Source organism: Taurulus bubalis (genome assembly GCF_910589615.1).
Source record: "Taurulus bubalis genome assembly, chromosome: 8".
Taxonomy (NCBI): Eukaryota; Metazoa; Chordata; class Actinopteri; order Perciformes; family Cottidae; genus Taurulus; species Taurulus bubalis.
The window spans coordinates 17,224,241-17,245,746 of NC_136596.1; the positions used below are offsets into that span (position 1 = coordinate 17,224,241).

At 40.1% G+C, this 21,506-nt stretch overlaps 1 protein-coding gene across 1 annotated transcript; it reads right to left on the reverse strand.

Annotated features, from left to right (window-relative positions):
• Positions 1–7,266: 7,266 nt before the first annotated feature.
• Positions 7,267–8,370, reverse strand: npy8br (neuropeptide Y receptor Y8b; the record flags this gene model as incomplete). The annotated part of the gene is made up of 1 exon (XM_079221784.1): positions 7,267–8,370. One exon carries the CDS (start codon positions 8,368–8,370, stop codon positions 7,267–7,269), a length of 1,104 nt encoding a protein of 367 aa, XP_079077910.1.
• Positions 8,371–21,506: the final 13,136 nt, after the last annotated feature.

Genomic DNA, 21,506 nt, shown 5'->3' on the forward strand with positions numbered 1-21,506 from the left:
TTGTTTTGGCTGCACCAGTTCACCAGGTGGTCAGTTTCCCACCTGTAGGCAGACTTGTCCCCACCAGAGGTGAGTCCAATGAGGGTGGTGTCATCCGCGAAAATCAGGAGCTTGACGGACTGGTGACTGGAGGTGCAGCTGTTGGTGTACAGAGAGAAGAGCAGAGGGGAAAGAACGCAGCCTTGGGGGGAACCGGTGCTGATGGTCCGAGAGCCTGAGACCTGTTTCCCCAGCTTCACGTGCTGCTTCCTGTCAGTCAGGAAGTCTGTGATCCACCTGCATGTGGAGTTGGGCACTTGCAGCTGGGAGAGCTTGTCCTGCACAAGAGACGGGATGATGGTGTTGAAGGCAGCGCTGAAGGCAGAGTTTATTACTGTAGTGTTTGTAATGCATCTATGATTCATAAAATAATGTACCATAAAATCCAAATATACACAATCTCTATGACTGCTGCTGAGATTTCATCTACTTTATTTTCCTGCCAATACTTATTGTAATTTACTGCACTTTACTGTGTTTGCTCACCATGAGGTCATGTGTTTGAAGCCAATCTATTGTATTGTAACAGCCCATTCTTGCTTGGTTTGTTTCATGCACACTCCACAATCTCCTTTGGATTATAAAAGTGCTTAGTCACGGTTGGATAAGCAACATGAACATTATTTGACCTGGCAACACGTGTGTGTGTGTGTTTGTGTTTGCCAATAGTGTATGGAATTTAAACAAACTGAAAAAGAAATCGAAGTTCATTCATCATGGAGATTTGACAGTGAAACAACAGCCTGTAATATCCTGCTGAGGTCCCACTCTTATCTCCAATGGAAAGTTTTTTTTTTTTAAAGTTGTTTAATCTGTTTGTCACTCTGCTGTTACTCAGCAGACACACACATATGACAGAAAATGACTTCCGTGGGTTTCAGCTACTTTTGTTGAACATAGACCTGACACTATATGGGTAAATTATTATCCTTTATTGGAAGTGATTTGATAAGGAATTAATAAACAAAGGTCAATAGCAGAGCAGGACACAACATATTTACTTAAGATCAACTGATCTTGATGGTCTTGATTGGTACAGGTGCCATCGTGGACAATAACTCTCAGTGCTCGTCTACCCTCCATGTTTAAATCAAAGACATCATATCAGAAGCATGACTTGCAGAGAAAGTTATTGAACATTGTTCAAAGTTTTCAAAGTAGCCCTAACTTGGGTTATTCAATAATATATTCAGATGGGAGCAGTGGGGCTTTTGATTTCTTTAAACTATATCAAGAAAATACCTGTTGGAGACATGCAGTCCTCCATTCCCTGCTGAGCTTCTAGACTAATTTCACAGCTGTGAGGTCCACCAAGTTACTTATAATCAGTCTTACTGAAACAGAGTGAACTAATAGAAGGGAAACATCAGACGCCTGGCTGTCGCCACATCAGAGAGCTGATTGGCTCTTAGATCTGACAGCAAACACCGCGTGTTGTAGAAAATCCTTATTTTATGTGTAGTTGGAATACTTAACGCTGGATTATTGACTATTAGTCTCATGTTTGATCTAAAAACATTACTTGTGTGGTTGTTAATACAAAATTGTATTTATACAATACACATCAAAACTACTAGTAATGTATTTCACAGGCATACATCAAAAGACCAAAGCAGGGCTCTCAAGTGTCACGCATTGAGCGTGACTGTCACACATTTCGGTCTTAAGTCACGCCCTCCCGCCACACATCGTATTTCTCACGCTGAAAAAAAACTCTAGGCTATTTAATGTGCCGCAGCGCGCAAACATGACCTAGTCGCGCTGCCCTCACCATGGAGGAATCAAGCACGTCTCCCCCGAATCCCCTGGACTCATCAGCCAATCAATAAAAAGAAATGGGCGACACGAATAGCCAATCAGAAAAACGTATCTGTTGTATTCCCCCCCCCCCCCCCCCCCCCCCCTCCTCCCTTCCTAGAACCTCCAAAGCTCCTGATTTTACACCCACGTTTCTTTATCTTAAACAAATGAGATAGAGGCTGCTGTGTTGGTTAATGAGTGAACATTAGAGGTGCTGGTAGGGGGATCTCCAGACAGCTGTCTACTGTTTCCAGTGTTTATGATTACCATTGAAATCAGCATGCAAATTAAAAATACCCTGTAACACCTAATGAAATACGGACATCATGTCATAAATGGCACCTACAGGTGCTTTTCTTGCATGTAGCAACTCATAGTAACTGTGCATAATGTAATAAAAGCTCAGAATGTAATAATCAGCACATAATGTAAGAAAACCACGAGTGCACAACGTAATAAATGATGAATGGGCCTGTACTTGTATAGCGCTTTTCTAGTCTTCCAACCACTCAAAGCACATTAACACTACTTGTCTTCACTCACCCATTCACACCCAATCATACACTGATGGCAGTGAATGAGGTGCCACTAATTGAAGGACAACCCTGCTCACCACAGTCGCCCACAATAACAGTGTTATGCATTATGTAAAAAGTTATAACATTATGATCAAAATCATTAATCATCAATTTGCAAAAAAAGTGGAATAATGTAATAGAATCAGCACAAGGTGTGTTCATTTGAGAAAAATAGTACTCCCTTGTATTCTTGAAGTATATAAGCCTTTTAGTTTTATGACAGTCGAGTCCTTAATTTAAAGCGACTGGACTAGAGGACATTTTCATCAATCAATTCCAAATTGATGAAGCATCTTGGATGTATGACAACATTCTGAATAACTGCACAGTGTGCATAGTGGCCAAACTATGGAATTACAACTTCCAGGTCCGTCATGTGATGCCATTGGTTCCAAAAATACTTTTTTTCATAGACTAACATTTGGAAAAAACTTTAAAAATCGCTGGATATTTTTGTTTTGTTCTTTTTTTAGGTAATGTTAAAAAGCAACTACCAAATAAGAACATTTAAATAGCCCAATGTTTTATAATGCACTTATAACCAAATATAGACTTATTTTTCTTTCTTCATATGAATGAGCTAGATACCAAGCATCTGCGAGACGGGGTTAAAATAATTGTGCAGTTCTATGCTCTATTTATTTACCGGCAGTCAAGTAATTTTGGCTTCATGCACCACTGAGCAACTTTCATATGAATAAATGGGGCCCCGCCTCCAACGTGCACACTTCTCTTCATAAATCCATGAATTGTGCATGCGTAGCAGAAATACTAGTCCTGAATTTTGTCACACATTCAAGAGGTCCAGTTACTTCAAATGAAGGACATAAACTGTTATATGCTTTAAGAAGATGAGGAGAGCACTACTTATTTTAAACATTGAAGTTATTCCCCTATTCAACAATTAATTTGCTTAGTTTATATGGTAAACTTATTATATCATGCAGGCAACTGTTATGTTATGCGCTCATGGTTTTCTTACATTATACACTATATAATTGTTACGTTAGCTTTTATTATGTTATATTTAAATGATCACATTATAGTTATTACATAATGACTTGCTACATGGTAAGTCATAATGACTGCTGAATAATAAATCACTATTACTTTACAGTGACTGCTTACAATTGTACCACCTTGATAAGAGACTTCAAGTCAAAGAGACAGGTGTGTGGCATCTCCTGCAAAAAAATTTGATGTCTTACTTTCTTTGTCCTCCTTCTTTTCAAGAGAGAGAAATATCAAACTAAACTGATTCCACTAGAACTGCCTCAGTCTGTCGGTGTTTAATAAAGTGCCCTTAATAGCTTGGTGCCATGTGTCAGCTTCGCGGAAACCCATTGAAACCCCACAGGAACCTGTAACCAGGCAACTAAAGCAAGCTGTGGTCTACCTCTTTTCTTCTGATCAAAGAAAATGGAAGGTCAGACGTAGAGGCCAGGTCCTAAATTGTCAGGGCAAGATTATAGACATGAAACAACGTCTTTGTTTGGCTGTTGTAAAAATCGATCTACCTATGCCTACCTTTCTATATGCTTATTTTATAGTCATATTTTCGTTTTGTGGAGTCTGCGCATCCATGCTACCCCGAACCAATTATCAGGAAAAACTGGCTGACACCAATTAGGGGTTTTCTATTCCTGGCTGTCAAGTCTGCTTGTGTTATGCAAGTCACATTTGTGTGAGTGTTGGTGTGTGTGTTACTTATACAGACGAAACAGACACAATTGAGGCCCAGAAATATCTTCGAGTGTATAATTGAGATTTCTAGATGTATTCCAAAAGTGCAGACCCACAGGACTGTTTTACCTTGAATTAATCTTGAAGGATTACATGTGTATACCTCAGGTCTGGCTCAAGAATGGGCTGACATAATAATGCTGTTATGATAACGAAAACTACATTAATAAACAGGTATACAGAAAAAGGCTCCCTGATATGAACTCTCCCTTATCTGATGAATGAGGATGTGCCTGATCTAAGCCATGAGGGCAATTTGTTATAAGAGAACAAGGAAGTATCAACTGAGCTGATCTAAATGTTTGACCCTCAGACGAGCTACCGGTCAGTTTCACTGCGCCCTACAGATGTTAGCATGGATATAACACCATGATTATGATTCTCAAGGCAGCAGCCCAACTCCCTCTGACCTTTTCATCTGCCAGAACAAAAAGATGAATTCCTTCTCACAAGGGGATCCAAAGTGCAACAAGCCAGTGACTTTGTCTGACATCATCGCAGACAAGATTTTCAACGGAAAATATTGTGACGCATTATATACCACATCACAATTCCTTAGCTCAGCATAGAGCCTGCAAATGTACATCATACTGTCGATCATATGAATACTCTATACACCTAGTAACATTTTGATCTTCATCAGTGTTGGCTGAAAAAAAATTCTTTCCATGAAGCAAAAGAAGAAATTGCAACTATTAAAATGGGAACGAGGCAGACAAGGAGAAATTATACCCTCTTATTACAGTAGCAAGGCAGGCACAAACAACTTTGACAGAATAAATTGAAATGCTCAAAACAACAGCTTGAGGAAATCTCTCGCCAGCTATGTAGTTCATGTTGTTCTTGTGATCTGAAGAGATTGCTTATGAGAATCTCTATAAATCAAAACGCAGAGAGCCAAGATGTTAATCTTTCTGGAACTGCTCCACTGACAAGGAGAGTCTGGCCCCGTGGATTCATTAAGAGTCTTCAACTGAGCTTCATTTTATAACGCTGTAACGTGCTCATAGCCCATTTGGCAGTTATTGAGGTAACAATGTAAAACGGCACCTTTTAAGTTCCACTCATTTTCAAGTGGAGTACGTCAGCACCTCCGGCATCTTGGGTCCTTTCATCCAAACTAAATGAACACTGCTACTTCATTCGGTGGTGTTTTCAAAGGAAAGACAGGTGAGAGGAAGGAAATACAGGAAAGGAGAGCGGATTGACAGTCTGTAGAGGTCAGCTCAAGCAAAGGCAGTGGAGGAAGCGCACTGTCAATTATGTCGACAAGTACCTCTGAGAGCTCTGGGCTACGTTGCTCTTGTATAACAGTTTAGGAGGTTGTGTGAAACGCTGTCAGAGTCAAAAACAGGTTTGGCTTTCTGTAAGGTGAATAAACCTGTTCCACTTGACCCGCTGACGTTATCATGACGGCAACAATATTTCCCTCTCCTTTCCTCTCAGTTGATATTCTTCTTTAAAGTACAATTGTTTACATGCGTTCCTCACAGCATGAATATTTAGGACAATTCCCGCTGATCTCTCCTACAGTTTTTTCCTCTCACTGTTTAAAATCAAAGGCACCAAACACAACACTGATTTATTCAACACTACAAGCACATCTAAAATGTGTTGGGAACTCACACGTCCCCCTGAATAATGCACACAGAGGCAGCACACTGAATTTGACCTCGAAGAAAAACAAAAATGTTGCAAAATTGACTGTAAAGAAAATATTTTTTCCCCTTTACACCACATATCACAGCATTGACTCGCGTTGATTGACTCGCGTGTATGCACATTAACACTATGATCTCTCCACACTGTTACCTAAAGTGGAAATGCGTGGTCTCAGTAAACCATTTCACTGATCTATTATCTGGTAGAAAGCTGAGAAAGATGTGAATGAACCGACCTCCAAGGTGACAGTGAAAAATCGGTTCAGTGTTTAACAGGCACTCAGAAAGTAAGGCAGACACGGAATTCGACAAAAAAAAATTGAACAGTCAAATATTGACTCATCAAAAAGATGTTTTAATTCAGTTCAATACCACAAACTTACAACATGTTTCCCATGAGATATCTGCTATGCTACACAGTGCTCTTTATTCCCCACCACACCATAAACTATAACTGTCACATCGTTTACAGGCCATACATGTATTTAGCAATGTTATATACAGCGGTAGAACCCCACTCTGACAAGGTCCTTTACTGCCTCTTTTATTTTGTTTTATGGCACTTGATATATGGTTGTTGGATAGCACATTTGATGAGAAAAAACATCCCAGGCTCACAATACACTGGAGTGCCGACCTCGACGGACAGCATGGAATGTATATGTCTCTAGCCAAGGTTCTCTGGAAAAGATCATTTCATCGTTCGTGGTGACTTTAGGTAATAATAAATGCATTAAGATGGTGCTATAGTAAATCGTCTCAGTGAACGCCTTGAGACACATTAAATGCACTAATGTTCTCTCCTTCAGTTATGTCATAAGCTACTCGGGCGATAATCATCAACACATCACATTTTACTAAATATTTTCATCAATATTGATAATATAAAACAGCAAAATTGAAAAGAACATTTGCAGTGCCCCGACCCTATTGTCCTTTCTTCCATTGCTCACAGTTAAAGCAGGTAAAAGTGTGAAAAGCAAACCCTAAACAGCTAATATTAATTGAAACGTGACAATCTGAGTAGATATCAGTGCTTAAGAAATAAAAACTTGACCGATGTATACCAAATTATATGCTGTCTCTTCATTCGTATTTGTGCCCACGGCACATGGAGCATGAACTATAGAGGCTACAGTTGCAAAAGTGCTCATCTAAAGTGCCTTCAGTCGCCCAACAATACTTAAACTGGTCCAACCTTTGCACCATTAATTTGTTATCTACTTCCTCTTACATGTGAGCTCATACTGATTCGAGGGCATCGTGCCATGCTGGTTAAGTCTCTTAAGTCGTCTCTCTATGGACTGCTGTTGTAAGGTTTATAACTTTGTAAATGTCAACCTTGCTTTTGGACACAACGAAGCAAGAAAAGCTCCAAACGATGACACAATGAGGGCTGAAGAGGCCTGAGTAGTCTCTTTGTCTTTCACTATAACAGCTTGGATTTAGGAATTGATGCTGATAGATCCATTGCTCAAGATTGACCCCTTGGTGACCTCTGTGCTGACAGTGGAGAGCGGGACACTCTCATACCGCTCTGTCACCCCCCAGCAGCGACAGCGCAACAGGGTGGACTTGAGCTGTTTCTGGAAGTTGCTGTTGAGGAAACCATAGATGATGGGGTTGACGCAGGTGGAGGCCATGGCCGTGAGGTGGCAGAATGAGAAGATAGCGTCGTGGCCACAGGTCGGGATGGCCTCATGGTTCCAGTCAAACACTGTGTTGAAGACAGTGAGAGGGAGCCAGGAGAGTGCGAATGCCACCACTATGGAGAATAACATGGCGTTGATCCTCGTGGCGCCTTTGTTTTTCTTCTGAGTGGTGTTCCTGCCGCGCTCCACCATGTCCTTCCTCCTCCTGAGGCGCAGGTAGATGTGCAGGTAGCAGAGCATGATGAGGGCGAGAGGAAGGAAGTACTGGAAGACGAGCAGGAAGGTGGTGTAAACTCGTCGTTCTTGAACCGATGGCCACCGCTCGAAACAAAAGAGGTGGTCATTGATTGGGAAGGGCATGCTGACGTTCTGGAAAGGCAAGGCGAGTACGCTGTACGAGAGGAAAGGCACCGAGATTAGGCAGGCCACGACCCAGGTGACAACCACGGCCAAGTAAGACTGGCCCACCATGGGCTTCCATCCAGTCGGGTGGACAATGAGCTGGTAGCGCTCCATGGCGATGAGGACGAGGGAGAAGATGGAGACAGTGATTGATATACACTGGATAAAGGGCGTGAGCTTACAGAGGACTTCTCCTAGGATCCAATGGTCCATCAGTGTGTAGATAATAGTGACCGGCAGGCATACGATGCACATGAGGATGTCAGAACAAGACAGGTTGGTGATGAAGATGTTGGTGACGTTGCGCATTTCCTTGTGCCGTGTGATGACAAACACCAGGCAAGAGTTCCCGATGAGACCCACTGCCATAACTGTACTGTACGCGATGATGAGAAACGTGGTGCCACTCACGGAGAGCGAGCAGTCCTCTGTGAACTCCCACGGTATCTCTTTCCACAAGGCTTGGTTGTGATTGGTGTTGTGCTGCTGCTCCATTGTAGTTTTCCTGGGCTCGCTTCAAAGGCCAGGTACTAATTATACTAATTTGATGTGTCACACTTGGTGCAATTACTTCATGAATAATATTTGCATTTTCTTACAGCTTTGCCTCATCCTTAATATTTGCCGATCTATAAAACAGTCTTCATTTGCTACCTGAAAAAAAGAGAAAATGAAATGAGTAACACAAGTTTATTTTTAAAGATATGCACTCTTGATATATGAACTCTTTGATATGGACACATACTGTATATGCACACAGTGCTCGCGAGTGTCTTTTTGATTCAGTATAACTGAAATAGAGATGTATGAAGGGAATAATTAACATTGGTATGGACATATCATGAGGCTGATTTACAATCTCCTCAAGGACTGGCTATAAGAAGAAATGATGCGCTGATGGCATACCACCAGAAAACAGCACAGATCCAGATGCTCTGGCATCGCTATAATGGCATGCTGATTTAAATTTCCATTAGAAGAACGTGATGATGACTGCTCCTTCAAAGACAATCACTCCCTCTCACTGTTTTCTCCCCTTTTGACCACAGTAATGTATTCTTTTTCTGTCCATAAAGGAGCAGACACCTCTCATTGGCACTGAGCATTCACACAATAGCTTCTAAGATTCTAAAGCACATGTGACCCTCACAATCTTCTACAAATGAAAGTACTGGAAACGGAAAAAAAATACAATTTTGTTACACCAAGACCATCTGACTAGTGTGTGTGGATGTGTATGTACATGCATATTTATGTGTGTGTGTGTGTGTGTGTGTGTGTGTGTGTGTGTGTGTGTGTGTGTGTGTGTGTGTGTGTGTGCACGCAGCACAGTGAAAAACAGCACCAATTAACCAAGATGTTTTGCCCATGGCTCGATTCCTCAAAAATGAGTTTTGCAATACAGCTATGCAAGCAGAATGAAATATATAGGATTCAGAGGATTTATCATTTTTAATTGAGCACTCCTTAATGATGACAAATGATACCAGGTAGGGCTTTAATTGTTTTGTGGCTGTCTCTATGATGAGTAGAAATGTCCTATTATAATGTGCTGCTGCATCTGTGGTGACTCCAAACAAAGCCAGAGTATTCATAACAAAAGTCCAGCAATACCACCATAATTTGCAAATATATCATATCCGTGCGGCAGCCTTGATGCTGGTTATTTATGGCAGAATTTGGACACTTACAGTGATGCATTGCTTTATGTTGTGTCTGCTGGAAAAAGGATAGTCCAAGGTAAGAACATTTACGAAGGGCAATAATGATAATATTTGAAATGAGACTTACTATGAATTATACAGATTATTTGCCGGTTACACAACAAAAACATTAATTGCAAAAAAATCAAAATAAAGACACTTTAGCCATGCGATTTGTCTCAAAATGGAGAGTTTGTAAATTGTGAAACAAGATATTCAATCTGTCCTTCACATCATCCGGTCAGCTCACTAAACCACTTTGACATGATGCACAAGTCTGGATTGTTCATGCAAAAATGATCAGAGGCTTCACGCACTAGCGGATGAGAAACGCATGAAGGGATGTAAAGTGAGAGAGATGTACTGTATGTGCGCCCTACCCTCTGTCTCTGCAGCTGTCCTGGATCCACTGTCAGCTGCAGCTGCGTGTCTGCTGTGTGGTGGAGGCTCTCGGCTCCGGACAGGTGGAGGAGACTCCTCTTTGTCCTCCAGTGCACCACCTTGCGCGCTCACTGCTGTCCTGTCCGGGGGGAGAGAGACTTATCACTCATTTCCACCTGAATGTCCACATAACCTCCTAAAGGAGAGCAGTCTGACCAGTAAGTAAGAAGAAAACTAAAGATACCACCAGAATAGCTACTATATTACAGCACAGGGAATTCCAAAAAGCAGCGCGTGTGATAAGGTTATTATTCAAACTCATTATACCACACCTCCAAGAACCTACAAAGAAACATGAGACTGAAACACCAGAGCCATTAGAGCTTTGTCTTAAAAAACGAGCCTATATGGAAAATATCATTTTTACTTTTAGGTAATCTCTCACACTAAAAGAGTTGTAGGCTAGCACGGAATTCCAATTAGCTGTCAAATTAGCCATTGTTTCTTACCGAGATGTTTCCTGCTCCTCGGACTCCCAGCGTTGCTTTGCATCAGGTGAGACACAACAAGAGTTTTTGGTCGAGGAAAAGGTAGGAGGTGTCCTGCCGGGTCCTGATAGGAGCCGAGATAGCTCTTAAAGCGACCTTATGCCTCCGACTCTCATGCAGGGAGAGATGTGATTGGGAACATGTTACATAATAAAATCTCCGCGGCTCGCACGCACGTACGCACGCACGCGTGTACACGCGCGATCAGGCACGCGCCCTCACAGGGGCCAATGGGGAAATTGAGTTATTTGATATTTGTACTCATGGTGTGTTTCACCCAAATGTATTAGTGAGCGACATTAGATGATTAATTTAGTCTGTTGCAAAAGAGCATCAGGCTGAGCATACAGGCATACATCCTAAATGAGAAATAGCTGTAATATGTCTGTTAATATGTGATATTATCTTTGTGCAATGTTTAACATTCCTATATGGTTTTACTGTGATTGCTATACAATGGCTATATACAGTATCATGCCTGTAAAATAAATGATAATGCGTTCTTCTTTCCACATGGGGACCATTTTCAAATCAAGACTGTACAGAGTATAATGGGAATGTTGTTAGCTGTGGATAAACAGAAAAAATGCGAAATGTAACAATATTTTGTTATGGTTTTAAACCCTGAGAAGATATGTGGGTAAAGATAAATGTCAATTATAGAGGACACATACATTATATTGTGTTCCAAATTCAATTAAGGTTATTTTGTCACCCAAAACATTATGATGCATAGGTAGATCCAAAAATAATTTCAAGCGAGAATTTTTTAACCACACAAGAAACTACTGCAAGAAACATTTTGTGTTGATTTTGTCAGTCTCTGTGGACGAAAGTGCTTTTGTTTCCGAGCACCAGAATCCCTTTAGAAAGACCTCTCATTGTATTGCAGCAGGTCTTCCCCGTTAACTTCTGGTTCTGTTCTCCAGTGCCTCCCTTCTGACCAGTGGGCCCAGCTTGGGTCTCCAGCAGTGTGGTGTCTGTTCCCAGAGGGGACCGGTGCAGCAGCGAGGCGAATCTCTGCTCCTAGCCACCAGAGGAGCCCCGACTGCAGGTCGATGGTGGCAGCAAAACCGGATCTGGGTCGGCCAGTCGCTGCATGGCGTCCCATTGGAGTCTGAGCTGAAGGACTGTGGTGAACCTGCATGATTTTGTATCTGATTTTGTATCTGACTCAGTAACCGATGACAAGCATTAAGAATAACTACACAGAAATCGGCAATCATCTCATTGATGCTCTTTACTTATGCATGTCCTATTGAGGCAACAGTGATACATTGAGACTGTTTCATAACCAGTTAAAGGTTGATCACAGTAACTTTAAACTGAATATTGATACTGACTTCTCTGTCTGTCATTAACCTTGCTGATGTGTAATCTACAGTATGCACACCCAAAACTAACCACACAGGTTCTGTGCATCTGCTGTGTGCACCTTTTCATAATTTTTGTACGTCCATACAAACTAAAACATCATCACGATTAGTATCTCTGTCCTGATCCCTCAGCAGATAACACCTCAAGCTATTTTAGACCTATTCTTTGCACCTCTCTTGCTTGTGCAACAGATTGTTAACGGCTTCTTCACACTGTCCCCACACACTCCTGTTTCAAGTGGAGGCTGCATGAGAGAACAGTAATAGCTGTTTGTCTGAGAGGCAGAACGGTAAAATGACTTACCACCAACAACAACAGCTCCGTGGGTGTTTACTTGACACAGAGACATGGGTGTCAAGTCACTCAAGACCATTAATCTATGCACATATCTACAAAGTAGGAATGCTGAAAAAGAACTGGGTGAACATTACTGCAGGGCTGGATGTTTGGCCTCAAATGAGCCACTATTTAATATATTGAGCAAGGAATGTCTGTTGTACCTCTTCCCTTGTGTAATCTCTTCTACTGTCAATCACGTTTAGATTTTTTTTTTCCAGCTGGTGTTGTTTTGACGGAAGGAGAGAAGAAAACAATCATTAGAATAAGTCTAAAATGTCTATCGACAATTGAGCACTGTGGTGACATGAAATTGTGTTTTTTTTCTTTTGAAAGTGTGTCCACCAGTTTATCTGTGATTGACACGTGACACGTTGATGGGCTCAAGTTGATGGGCTCAAGGGTGTTCAGCACAAACAAGTGAGCCTTGTGCCATCTGGACAGGAAAGAAAACTCCAATAGAAAAAGGGAACATGGTTTTCTAAAATGGACATTTCTTTCACAGAGCACACGTGCGTAAACAAACAGAAAGCAGGTGAATTTTGTTCCGTCTTTTGTGATAAGGTAGAACAAGAACAGATAACATGTTCCAAACATTTTAGAAACATTATCTCCCTGTCCCAATACATATTTGATGGCTCTTTGATCACTTCTTTTTTTTGGTACACTGTATCAACTGTTTAGACTCCCATCCTGTCCATTTACACAATTCATAATGTAACTCGGTTCAAGTACATGTCCATATTTGGATTCAGAGAGAGACCAATCTTACACAAGACATTTGTGAGTGGTTCTTGTGGGAACATTTCGAACAGTTTTATGTGTCACTGCTAGTGTAAAGCAATATGCAGCGTCCCCTATTGTGAAGGATTGTTCCCCTCTCAAGTTTAATAGTATTTGGGGAGCAGTTGTTTCTCTGTATTTTTAAGCCCATTGCTATTTTATGGGTAATTTATTTTGTGTTGACAAAAAACTTTCACTTTAACACACCTTTAATATCCTCTGCTGTGTGTGCAGTGAGGCTTCAAAATAGATTTCAACAGCAGTGACTCTCTGTAACTTCACATTTTGCTCAGTTGGGAAAGGAGGTAAAAAAAGAAAGAAGAAACTGTTAAAATACAAGCAAGGGAAACACAGTATGTTTCGCCTATGACACCTTTGTGAAATAATTTGTGATGGAAAGAAGGCTCTTATGTTAAAGTAATGTATATTATTAAACCTGGTTCAGGAAACACTACATACTGCTGTGAGAGGGCCTTTATGTGGTGGATCCAGGATAGAAAGTTAAATCATAGGTCCTTGTTTGAGCTTAGGAAATACGAGGAAGTTATTGCTTAATTTTGTGCATCTATGGGTTTATTGTTCATTAATGTGAATGACAAAAACGTGATGCTCTTCTTGCCACTTTTCCTCTTGCCCAAATGTGTTGATTTTGGGCTATACAAATTAATTTAACTGAATTGAGTTATAGTTGCTATGCTATTCTATATGAGCTGAGGGCTGATAGTTTCTGTTCTAAAAGATAAAGAAATGTCTTTCTGTAATAGTATTGATAAATATCAGCATGTAAGGCCATTACAGTTGTAACAATAAGAATAAAACACTTCCTAAGTTCTTACAGTGAGAAATACACTCAAACATTTCCCAGATTAAGTCATGGATAATAGAGATACGGTATACATAATGGACATAAATTGATTGTGACAATGTTTTAAAGACCCAGGGTCCCACATTTGTATGTAAATTTCACGTTACTGTAAAATTGGATCCCGGTCTGTCAGAGATTGCTGTATGGTCCACTTTATATTTCACGTATGATATATGAGGAGGTGAGAATGAAAAGATTTACAGTCACTAACTCCATGGGATTGTTGTTCCGGGCCAACACTATACATATATATATATATAGTGCCAGTCATACGTATAAATATAAACATGCCATGCAGTGATAAGGATCCTAATGCAAACACATTGTGAGATGCTACATGTTATACAAACTAGTTTCTACAGCACACTATCTATTTGTTCCTTTTGAGAAGGAGAGAGACTGACTGACTGAGTTTTTTATCTCAATATTTTATTGTGATATATATGTGAATGTATTAATGATTTATGATTTTTATGTGATGCGCGTCGCATAAAATATGCATTTTGTTTTATGTCATTTATATTGTGTATTAGAAAGAAAGAATCTAAAACAGGCAAAAGAAAAATAATAAAAAATAAATGTAAAATTCAATCACTTTAATGTAACTTTTGGAATGCCCCCTGTTCACCTCATATAAGCAGCAACATTATTCCAGGATTGTAAAGGTGTGAAAAGCCAACAGCGAACCATACTCAATGGCTGAGGTTTAATTTATCATCCAAAATCAAACAATAAAACACAGAAACTGTATTGATCAAATCACTTAATTTTCCATTCAAACCCTCTCTCATTGCAACCCTAAATCCATAGCATTGCGTGCAGGGAGCTATTCGCGGAGTGGAGGACAATTCCTCCTGCAGTATTGCAGCCCCTTACGAGAACCAAGTTGAAGTGATCCTTGACACCATCACTGCAACAGAGTCCTGTAAATCCCCCGAGGCTTTAAGTAACCCCAGCAAAGAACAAATGCCACAATGCCACCGGTACTCGTGGACCACGAACAAGCCCCATCGGTTGCACAGATCATATCTGACACAGGAGCTCACCCTGATGCTCCTCTATTTTACTGCGACTTTTGAGAAGGAGTTGGTATTACTGATGAGTTTTTAAAACACAGAGAATTATCACTCACCACTGCAGTGCCACTCAACTCTACAGTGCTCTACCATGCTTTTGCATTTCCGTTTTTTTGGTTCAGTCTCACCGCTTTCATCAACAATCTTTTTCGCCCACACAAGACGAGGCTAACTAATGTAACTCCATATCTGTTGGATGTGTACCTCAATTGGCCCTAATTTGCTGACACGTTCGCCATAACAACTTAAAAGGAAATAATATGTCACGGTTTCGTTCACAACTTGTTTCTGCTGCACCCAAGTGGTCAAACGTCAAGAAGACTATTGCAGGTTTAAAACATAAAAACTACTTGGTAATAATCCGTCATTTTGGGAAATATGTTTTTGTATTAATTTGCTTTTGTATTAATCAACTTCCCTGTGGAGTGTTTGATGAGAAGAGTGATACCACTCTCCTTGATATTCTTTAAATATACAACAAGAAGATTTTTAGCTAAGCTTAGCATAAAGACAAGGTAACACAATTCGCCAACCAGAACAGTTGTTGCATGGATTAAACACCACATTTATCCACATTAATATGTGTACAAGTCACTACCAAAATGGTACTTAGTGTTCTAGTTGTACACTATAAAGTTTGAAAGAATGAAATGAAGCAAACTAAATAAAACTGATTTAAATTTTGATATGTGCTCCTTAATAAATTATACTTAGTATGATGGAATAAACTGATTTAGGGAAAGGAGAAAAGAGCAATAAAGGGATAGAGAACTGGAGAGGAGCCTGAGATTGGGGTGTATTAAAACACAATTGCATTAACAAACCGAAAGATACAATTAAATCCTGTGTGCATTAGACCTGCTGTCCCTCCTCCATTAATTTATATTAATGTTCTGCATGTCCATCCTGTTGTCTCAAGCCACATAAGTATTCTACTCCAGTTCCATCTGTGCAGCACAGTAAACTCTTTTTTCCGCCTCGCTTTTCCACTGTTCCTCTGTGTCGGCATATGATTCAGGATTTACACTAACGTTGTCATAGCGAATAAGACGGTGGAAGTCACACCCCGAAATAGCCCTCATCCCAATAGCAAGAGGTACGAACTGAATTCAGAAGCAGCACAGAGCGATAGCGTTAGGACAGCAGGTTGCTATTGATCCACGGAAGCCTTGTTAAATATGAGTCCAGATCTATTCCACTGACACATGGCAGATATGACCAACCACCCACTCAGGTTATTGGCCACAGTTCAGCTTTATCCCAATGAAAAAAGTCCCATTCTTTTTGGCTTCGTTGCAAGTGTTGGAGAAGATGGCAGTTACCAGGGTTACTGCACATGGCTATGTTTCTGAGACACTTATGAATCTCACAGAAAGTGCACACTGATCACGCTTCGATGACCAAAACAAATATATATAGAATAATAATAGTAAAGTATAGTTTCATGTCATGGTAAAACTAGACTTTTTCCATTGCCTCCGATATTCCATTAGCAGTGTAGACGACCTGTTTGTGATGCAGACCAAACCTCTCCTTTGAGAGCAGCTGTCAAAGCAGTCCAGCCGAGCTATTTGGTGATATCAAGTCTCTGCTTGCAGTCTTGTATAATACTCTCACTGGGAAAGGTTTCCTGCCACGTGTGGGCCATGCAAAAAAGTGTTAATCCAGCCTGTGTCTTTCTCCACAAGAAGCCATCGAGTTGTTGTCCGAACACAACTGAACGAAACTGCTTTTTATTTTACTCCATGTTTTCTTCTTCATATTAATACGAACTGACATCCTTGCATCCTGTAGAGCACATACTGTTGGGATGCTTACATATTTCAGTAACATTGGTTTGTTTTCTCTAAGTCCCCCGTGAGGCAAGGAAATCTCCAAGACCAACGACTCTCTGACCTCAGAGAGAGACAAACCCAAAGAAGAAAAGAAAAACACACAATGCTTTAGCTGACTGGAAAATGCCATTTTGGTCAAACAATAAATGTCCATATTGAGTGAAATGGTCCAGATTCCTTACCGAATACAGAGTTAAAATTGCATTTCTTTTTCAAACAATCCCATGGTGGTGGGCCATATTTACAACAAAATACACTGATGTAGCTCTGTCCAAATCCTGTGGCAGTGTAAATGACCCTCCACTGTTCATCATTTCAGGAGAATTACATTTATGGATCACCGAGTGGCTGCCATACTCAGACAGTTGGCAGGCTTCATCAAACAGCAGTGCTGGAAGTTGTTGTGTTACAGGATTTTGGTGCAGAGGAAAATGGATTGCTCGCCTCACAATCACAGAGCAGTCCCAACCAAATTGCACCTGCCAGGGCTGCACCTCAGTCACTTTACAGCCCTCCATTCAACGTATGAATCACAGAGCAGGGACGACTGTTCCATTTTTTATTTTGACGGGTACCCTTGCTTACTATTGACTCTACAGTAGAACTTACAAACTAATTGAAGAAACTATTGTATGTAGAAAGGCTGCTCATTAACACTGCAGCTCTTACATGCAAAGCAGTCTGAATTCAAGTCAAGTGTGCAACAATGATGGTACAGTTTTTTTCTTCTATTTTGTGGCATACTTTGCCTGCCAAATCTCCTGTGCCGAACTAAAGGAGGCAGGTAGTTGGCAACCATCTTAGATGGGAAGCAGGTAGAATGAATGGCACCACTGGAGCTGTACTGTCCCAACGTAATTAGTTGTATTGTCCTCTGTATTTCTTCTCTTGGCATCCAGTGCAGCATAAGTAGGACATGCTGCAGAGGGTGGTATGTTTGCTTTTTTTCCAGCAACCTGCTGCTCTGGATGATTGTTAAAGCCGATTATGCTAACTCTCCTCATCATAGGATGGCCATAAAATGCACCGAAAGATGATGTCCTTCAGTAAATATTTTCATGAAGGTTAAACATCTTAACAGTGAAGGATTTGTGTAACAGGGATGCTCATTTCGGCTCAGGGTCAGCTTCAAGTCTTGGGAACTGCTTTAGCCAACATCCCTTTTAAAAATCTGTTTGTACAGATTGACAGTTAATTCTGTAAATGCCGCCCACTTTGTTTTCATTTCTTTGTCATTTTTTCCTCCAGCCTGCGAGCTCCTCCAGCCTCCTTCTCTGATGAGAGGAGACGGCCCACTGATAATGGAATGCTCTACTCAATATGGGCAAAACCAGGCTCTCTTCGACCTCCAAGAAGGTCCCAAAAATATTATAGGGGGATTATGCCAAGCAAGTAAAAATAATTCCTAATTCATGTTTGGCAATTAAAAAGTGAAGTGTGCATGTGTGTTTGTGATATCAACGGTTAAGACGGTTTAATACCAGAATATTAAAGCACACAATATAATAATTAGAAAATAAAAAGTATATTAATCAAGATGTATCTTTTTGGTAAACCAGTAAACCATATGGGTACCATTAGCTTTATTGTCTGTGACTGATGGCTGATATATTTTTTCTATCATTTGCAAAAATAGGTTGTGAATAGGGCTACAACTAACAATTATTTTAATGATCAATTATGCTGCTAATTATGACTGAAAGTACAACACAATTTTAAGGTTTTTAATAAAGGTCTTAAATCATGGTTAAGAGAAAAACAACATTGTTCACACATTTACACCCTCATACTTTGTGTGTATCTATGTATGTATCTGTGGATGTATTCTCTTTTTTATTCTATTTTATCTCATTTTATTATATTTAAAAATTGGAAAGTTGGAAATTAGCATTCGCTATATACACTCAACACAGTGCATCTGGTTTTTCCTTTGTGCATAGCTGTGTGCTAGGAATTATAATGCCATTGTGCTCAAATCAAATAAATAAAGTCAAAGTCAAAAGTCAAATTTTTTTTCCTCTAATATCAAATGAATCATTTGGCCTAAAAATGTCAGAAAATTGTGAAATTGTATTTCAATTGTTTTCAAACAATCAAATATTGTCAAACCAACTTTCCAAAACCTAAAGATATTGTCTTTAGTATGGCATACGGAAAACATTAATGGGAGTTTTAGACTTTCAAAATGTACTTAAATAATTATAGTTATTTTTCTACCGAATGACTAATCGAGAAACTAACTTTGGTGTAGTAGGTATGAATGCAGTGAATCAGTGGTGGGAGGCTTTGCAGATTCCATCAGTGGTGGAAACTGTGATAGGGCATTTCTTCAGCCACATGACAAATGTGTCAAGGACAAAAGTTATGATTTGCTATTTGAAAAGGACATTTCTGTACCCTAAATCCAGGGAGCTTTCCCCGTGTGCATCCCCTGCAATGTATATAAGACTGAAAAATAAATCAAGTGATGGATTATTCCAACAGTGTTATTGCGAGTGAAAAAATCTCTACTCTTCGTGTCAGGAAATGATATATGCAAATTGAAACCTCGGCAGAAGATGAATTAGATTGTAAAACCTAATATGCAAGCCTCAATTTTTATAAAAGATCATCATGACTGGCTGCCTAAGAAAATCTATCTGGCTGCTCATGCAGTTATCAAACAGTGGAAAATCAATCTGGAAAGCGTTTGATCGAATGGAGACCAAATTTTGGAGGGGTGAAAATAATAAAATCAACAAAATGTTGGCAAGAACAATATAGAATTATGTTAGTCTTGGCACAGTTTCAAATTTCTTCCTATTATTTGATTTTGTTTTGTATTATTTAAAGACAAAGACATATTGTTTATTTATTGTTTAAATAAACTTGTGATAGAAGTGTTTTCACTGCAATGTTATATTTAAAAAGGTAAACTGTGCCAACAAATGGAGAAAGAAAATAAGAATACCATATTAAACTCCATAAAAGTTAAAGTAAATAAAACATACATCGGTATTCTCTATCAAGTATATTTAGGTATCTAAAATAAAAGTAAGAATGAAAAAGAAAGGCCCCTTCAAGATGTTTAATTATTTATGCACAATGTGTGTGCATTATGTGTCTGGTTCAGGTGGTCCTTAGCCTTACAACTGTCGTGTTGTTGATCGGGCTGTGCAATGATTAGTAACTGTCAAGTCAATAAAAAATGCTAAATTTTTTAAATACAAGTTTAAAAAAAGATTTACCCCAGAAAGGTATGAGGTGGTGTTAAGAAAATAGCCAAGTAAGATCCAGTGCCACAAAACTGTATATATGCATTAAAGAGTAAATGTAATTGGTACTACTTTGGACCTCTGGTTCTGGTGTAGCGGGCCTTTGAGACATTTGAGCAGCAAACAGCATCCTCTTGTGTACAGAAAGAGTCACAGTATCTAAACATTTAACTAAATACTTATTACATCGATAGGAATAATCAGAAACTAAAATAGAGATGAAACGAATATGATGGCTAATTCTACACACTTTATCATGTTAAAAGACTAATTGAAAATAGGCTCGTTCGAGATGAGCCAGTTCTGCGGAGAATGGATCGGCGGCGATCGGCGCGCAATGCATGCCGGTTAGATTTGTGTCCAACTTGCTCCCGACTTGCTCTGACGTCATGCACACGTGGTCAACGATACTCTCACGAGAATCAAGTCGCCGTCGATTTCAGAGTCAGCCGCCGCAGTTGCTTTCCAACGACTGCGTGGCCCAGTGCATGATGGGAAACGCCTGGCTGTCGCCACATCAGAGAGCTGATTGGCTCTTAGATCTGACAGCAAACACCACGTGTTGTAGAAAATCCTTATTTTATGTGTAGTTGGAATACTTAACGCTGCATTATTGACTATTAGTCTCATGTTTGATCTAAACATATTTATTGTGTGGTTGTTAATACAAAATCGTATTTATACAATACACATCAAAACTACTAGTAATGTATTTCACAGGCAGACATCAAATGACCAAAGCAGGGCTCTCAAGTGTCACGCATTGAGCGTTACATTTCACCCAGATACAACAGATACGTTTTTCTGATTGGCTATTCGTGTAGCCCATTTCTTTTTATTGATTGGCAGGGGATTCGGGGGAGACGTGCTTGATTCCTCCATGGTGAGTTTTTTTTCAGCGTGAGAAATACGATGTGTGGCGGGAGGGCGTGACTTAAGACCGAAATGCGTGACAGTCACGCAGTCACGCTCGTGAGAGAGAGAGAGAGAGAGAGAGAAAGAGAGAGAGAAAAAGAGAAAGAGAGAGAGAGAGAGAGAGAGAGAGGTCACTCTTGCCTGTCTCTAACGAACGAGCCTAATGTCACATTACTGCCTTGCAGTGTGGCAGGCGTCTCTGATTGGCTCTTTTATTGAAACTGGGCGGGACAAAACAACAGCAACGGCCAATACCCTGCGAGCTCACCGTCTGACACCAAAAAGTAAACAGACTTGTTTTGATCTGTCAAAAAAATCAGGCGACATTGCCCGTCCTTCCACAGAGAATGTAGTCGGTGTCATTGTGAGCAAACTGTCAAAGTACATCGGTTTGTTTCCGACAAACACAAATGTATCTTTGTGCGGTCGTTTTGTTCCCGTTACGCGACTTATCCGGCTGTTTTATAGCGCGTTACGTTAGCTAGAAGGCTAGCCAGCTGATAGCTGACTAGCATGTTCTTCACCGTGTAAACTAAGTCAACATTAGTTGACGGCGTA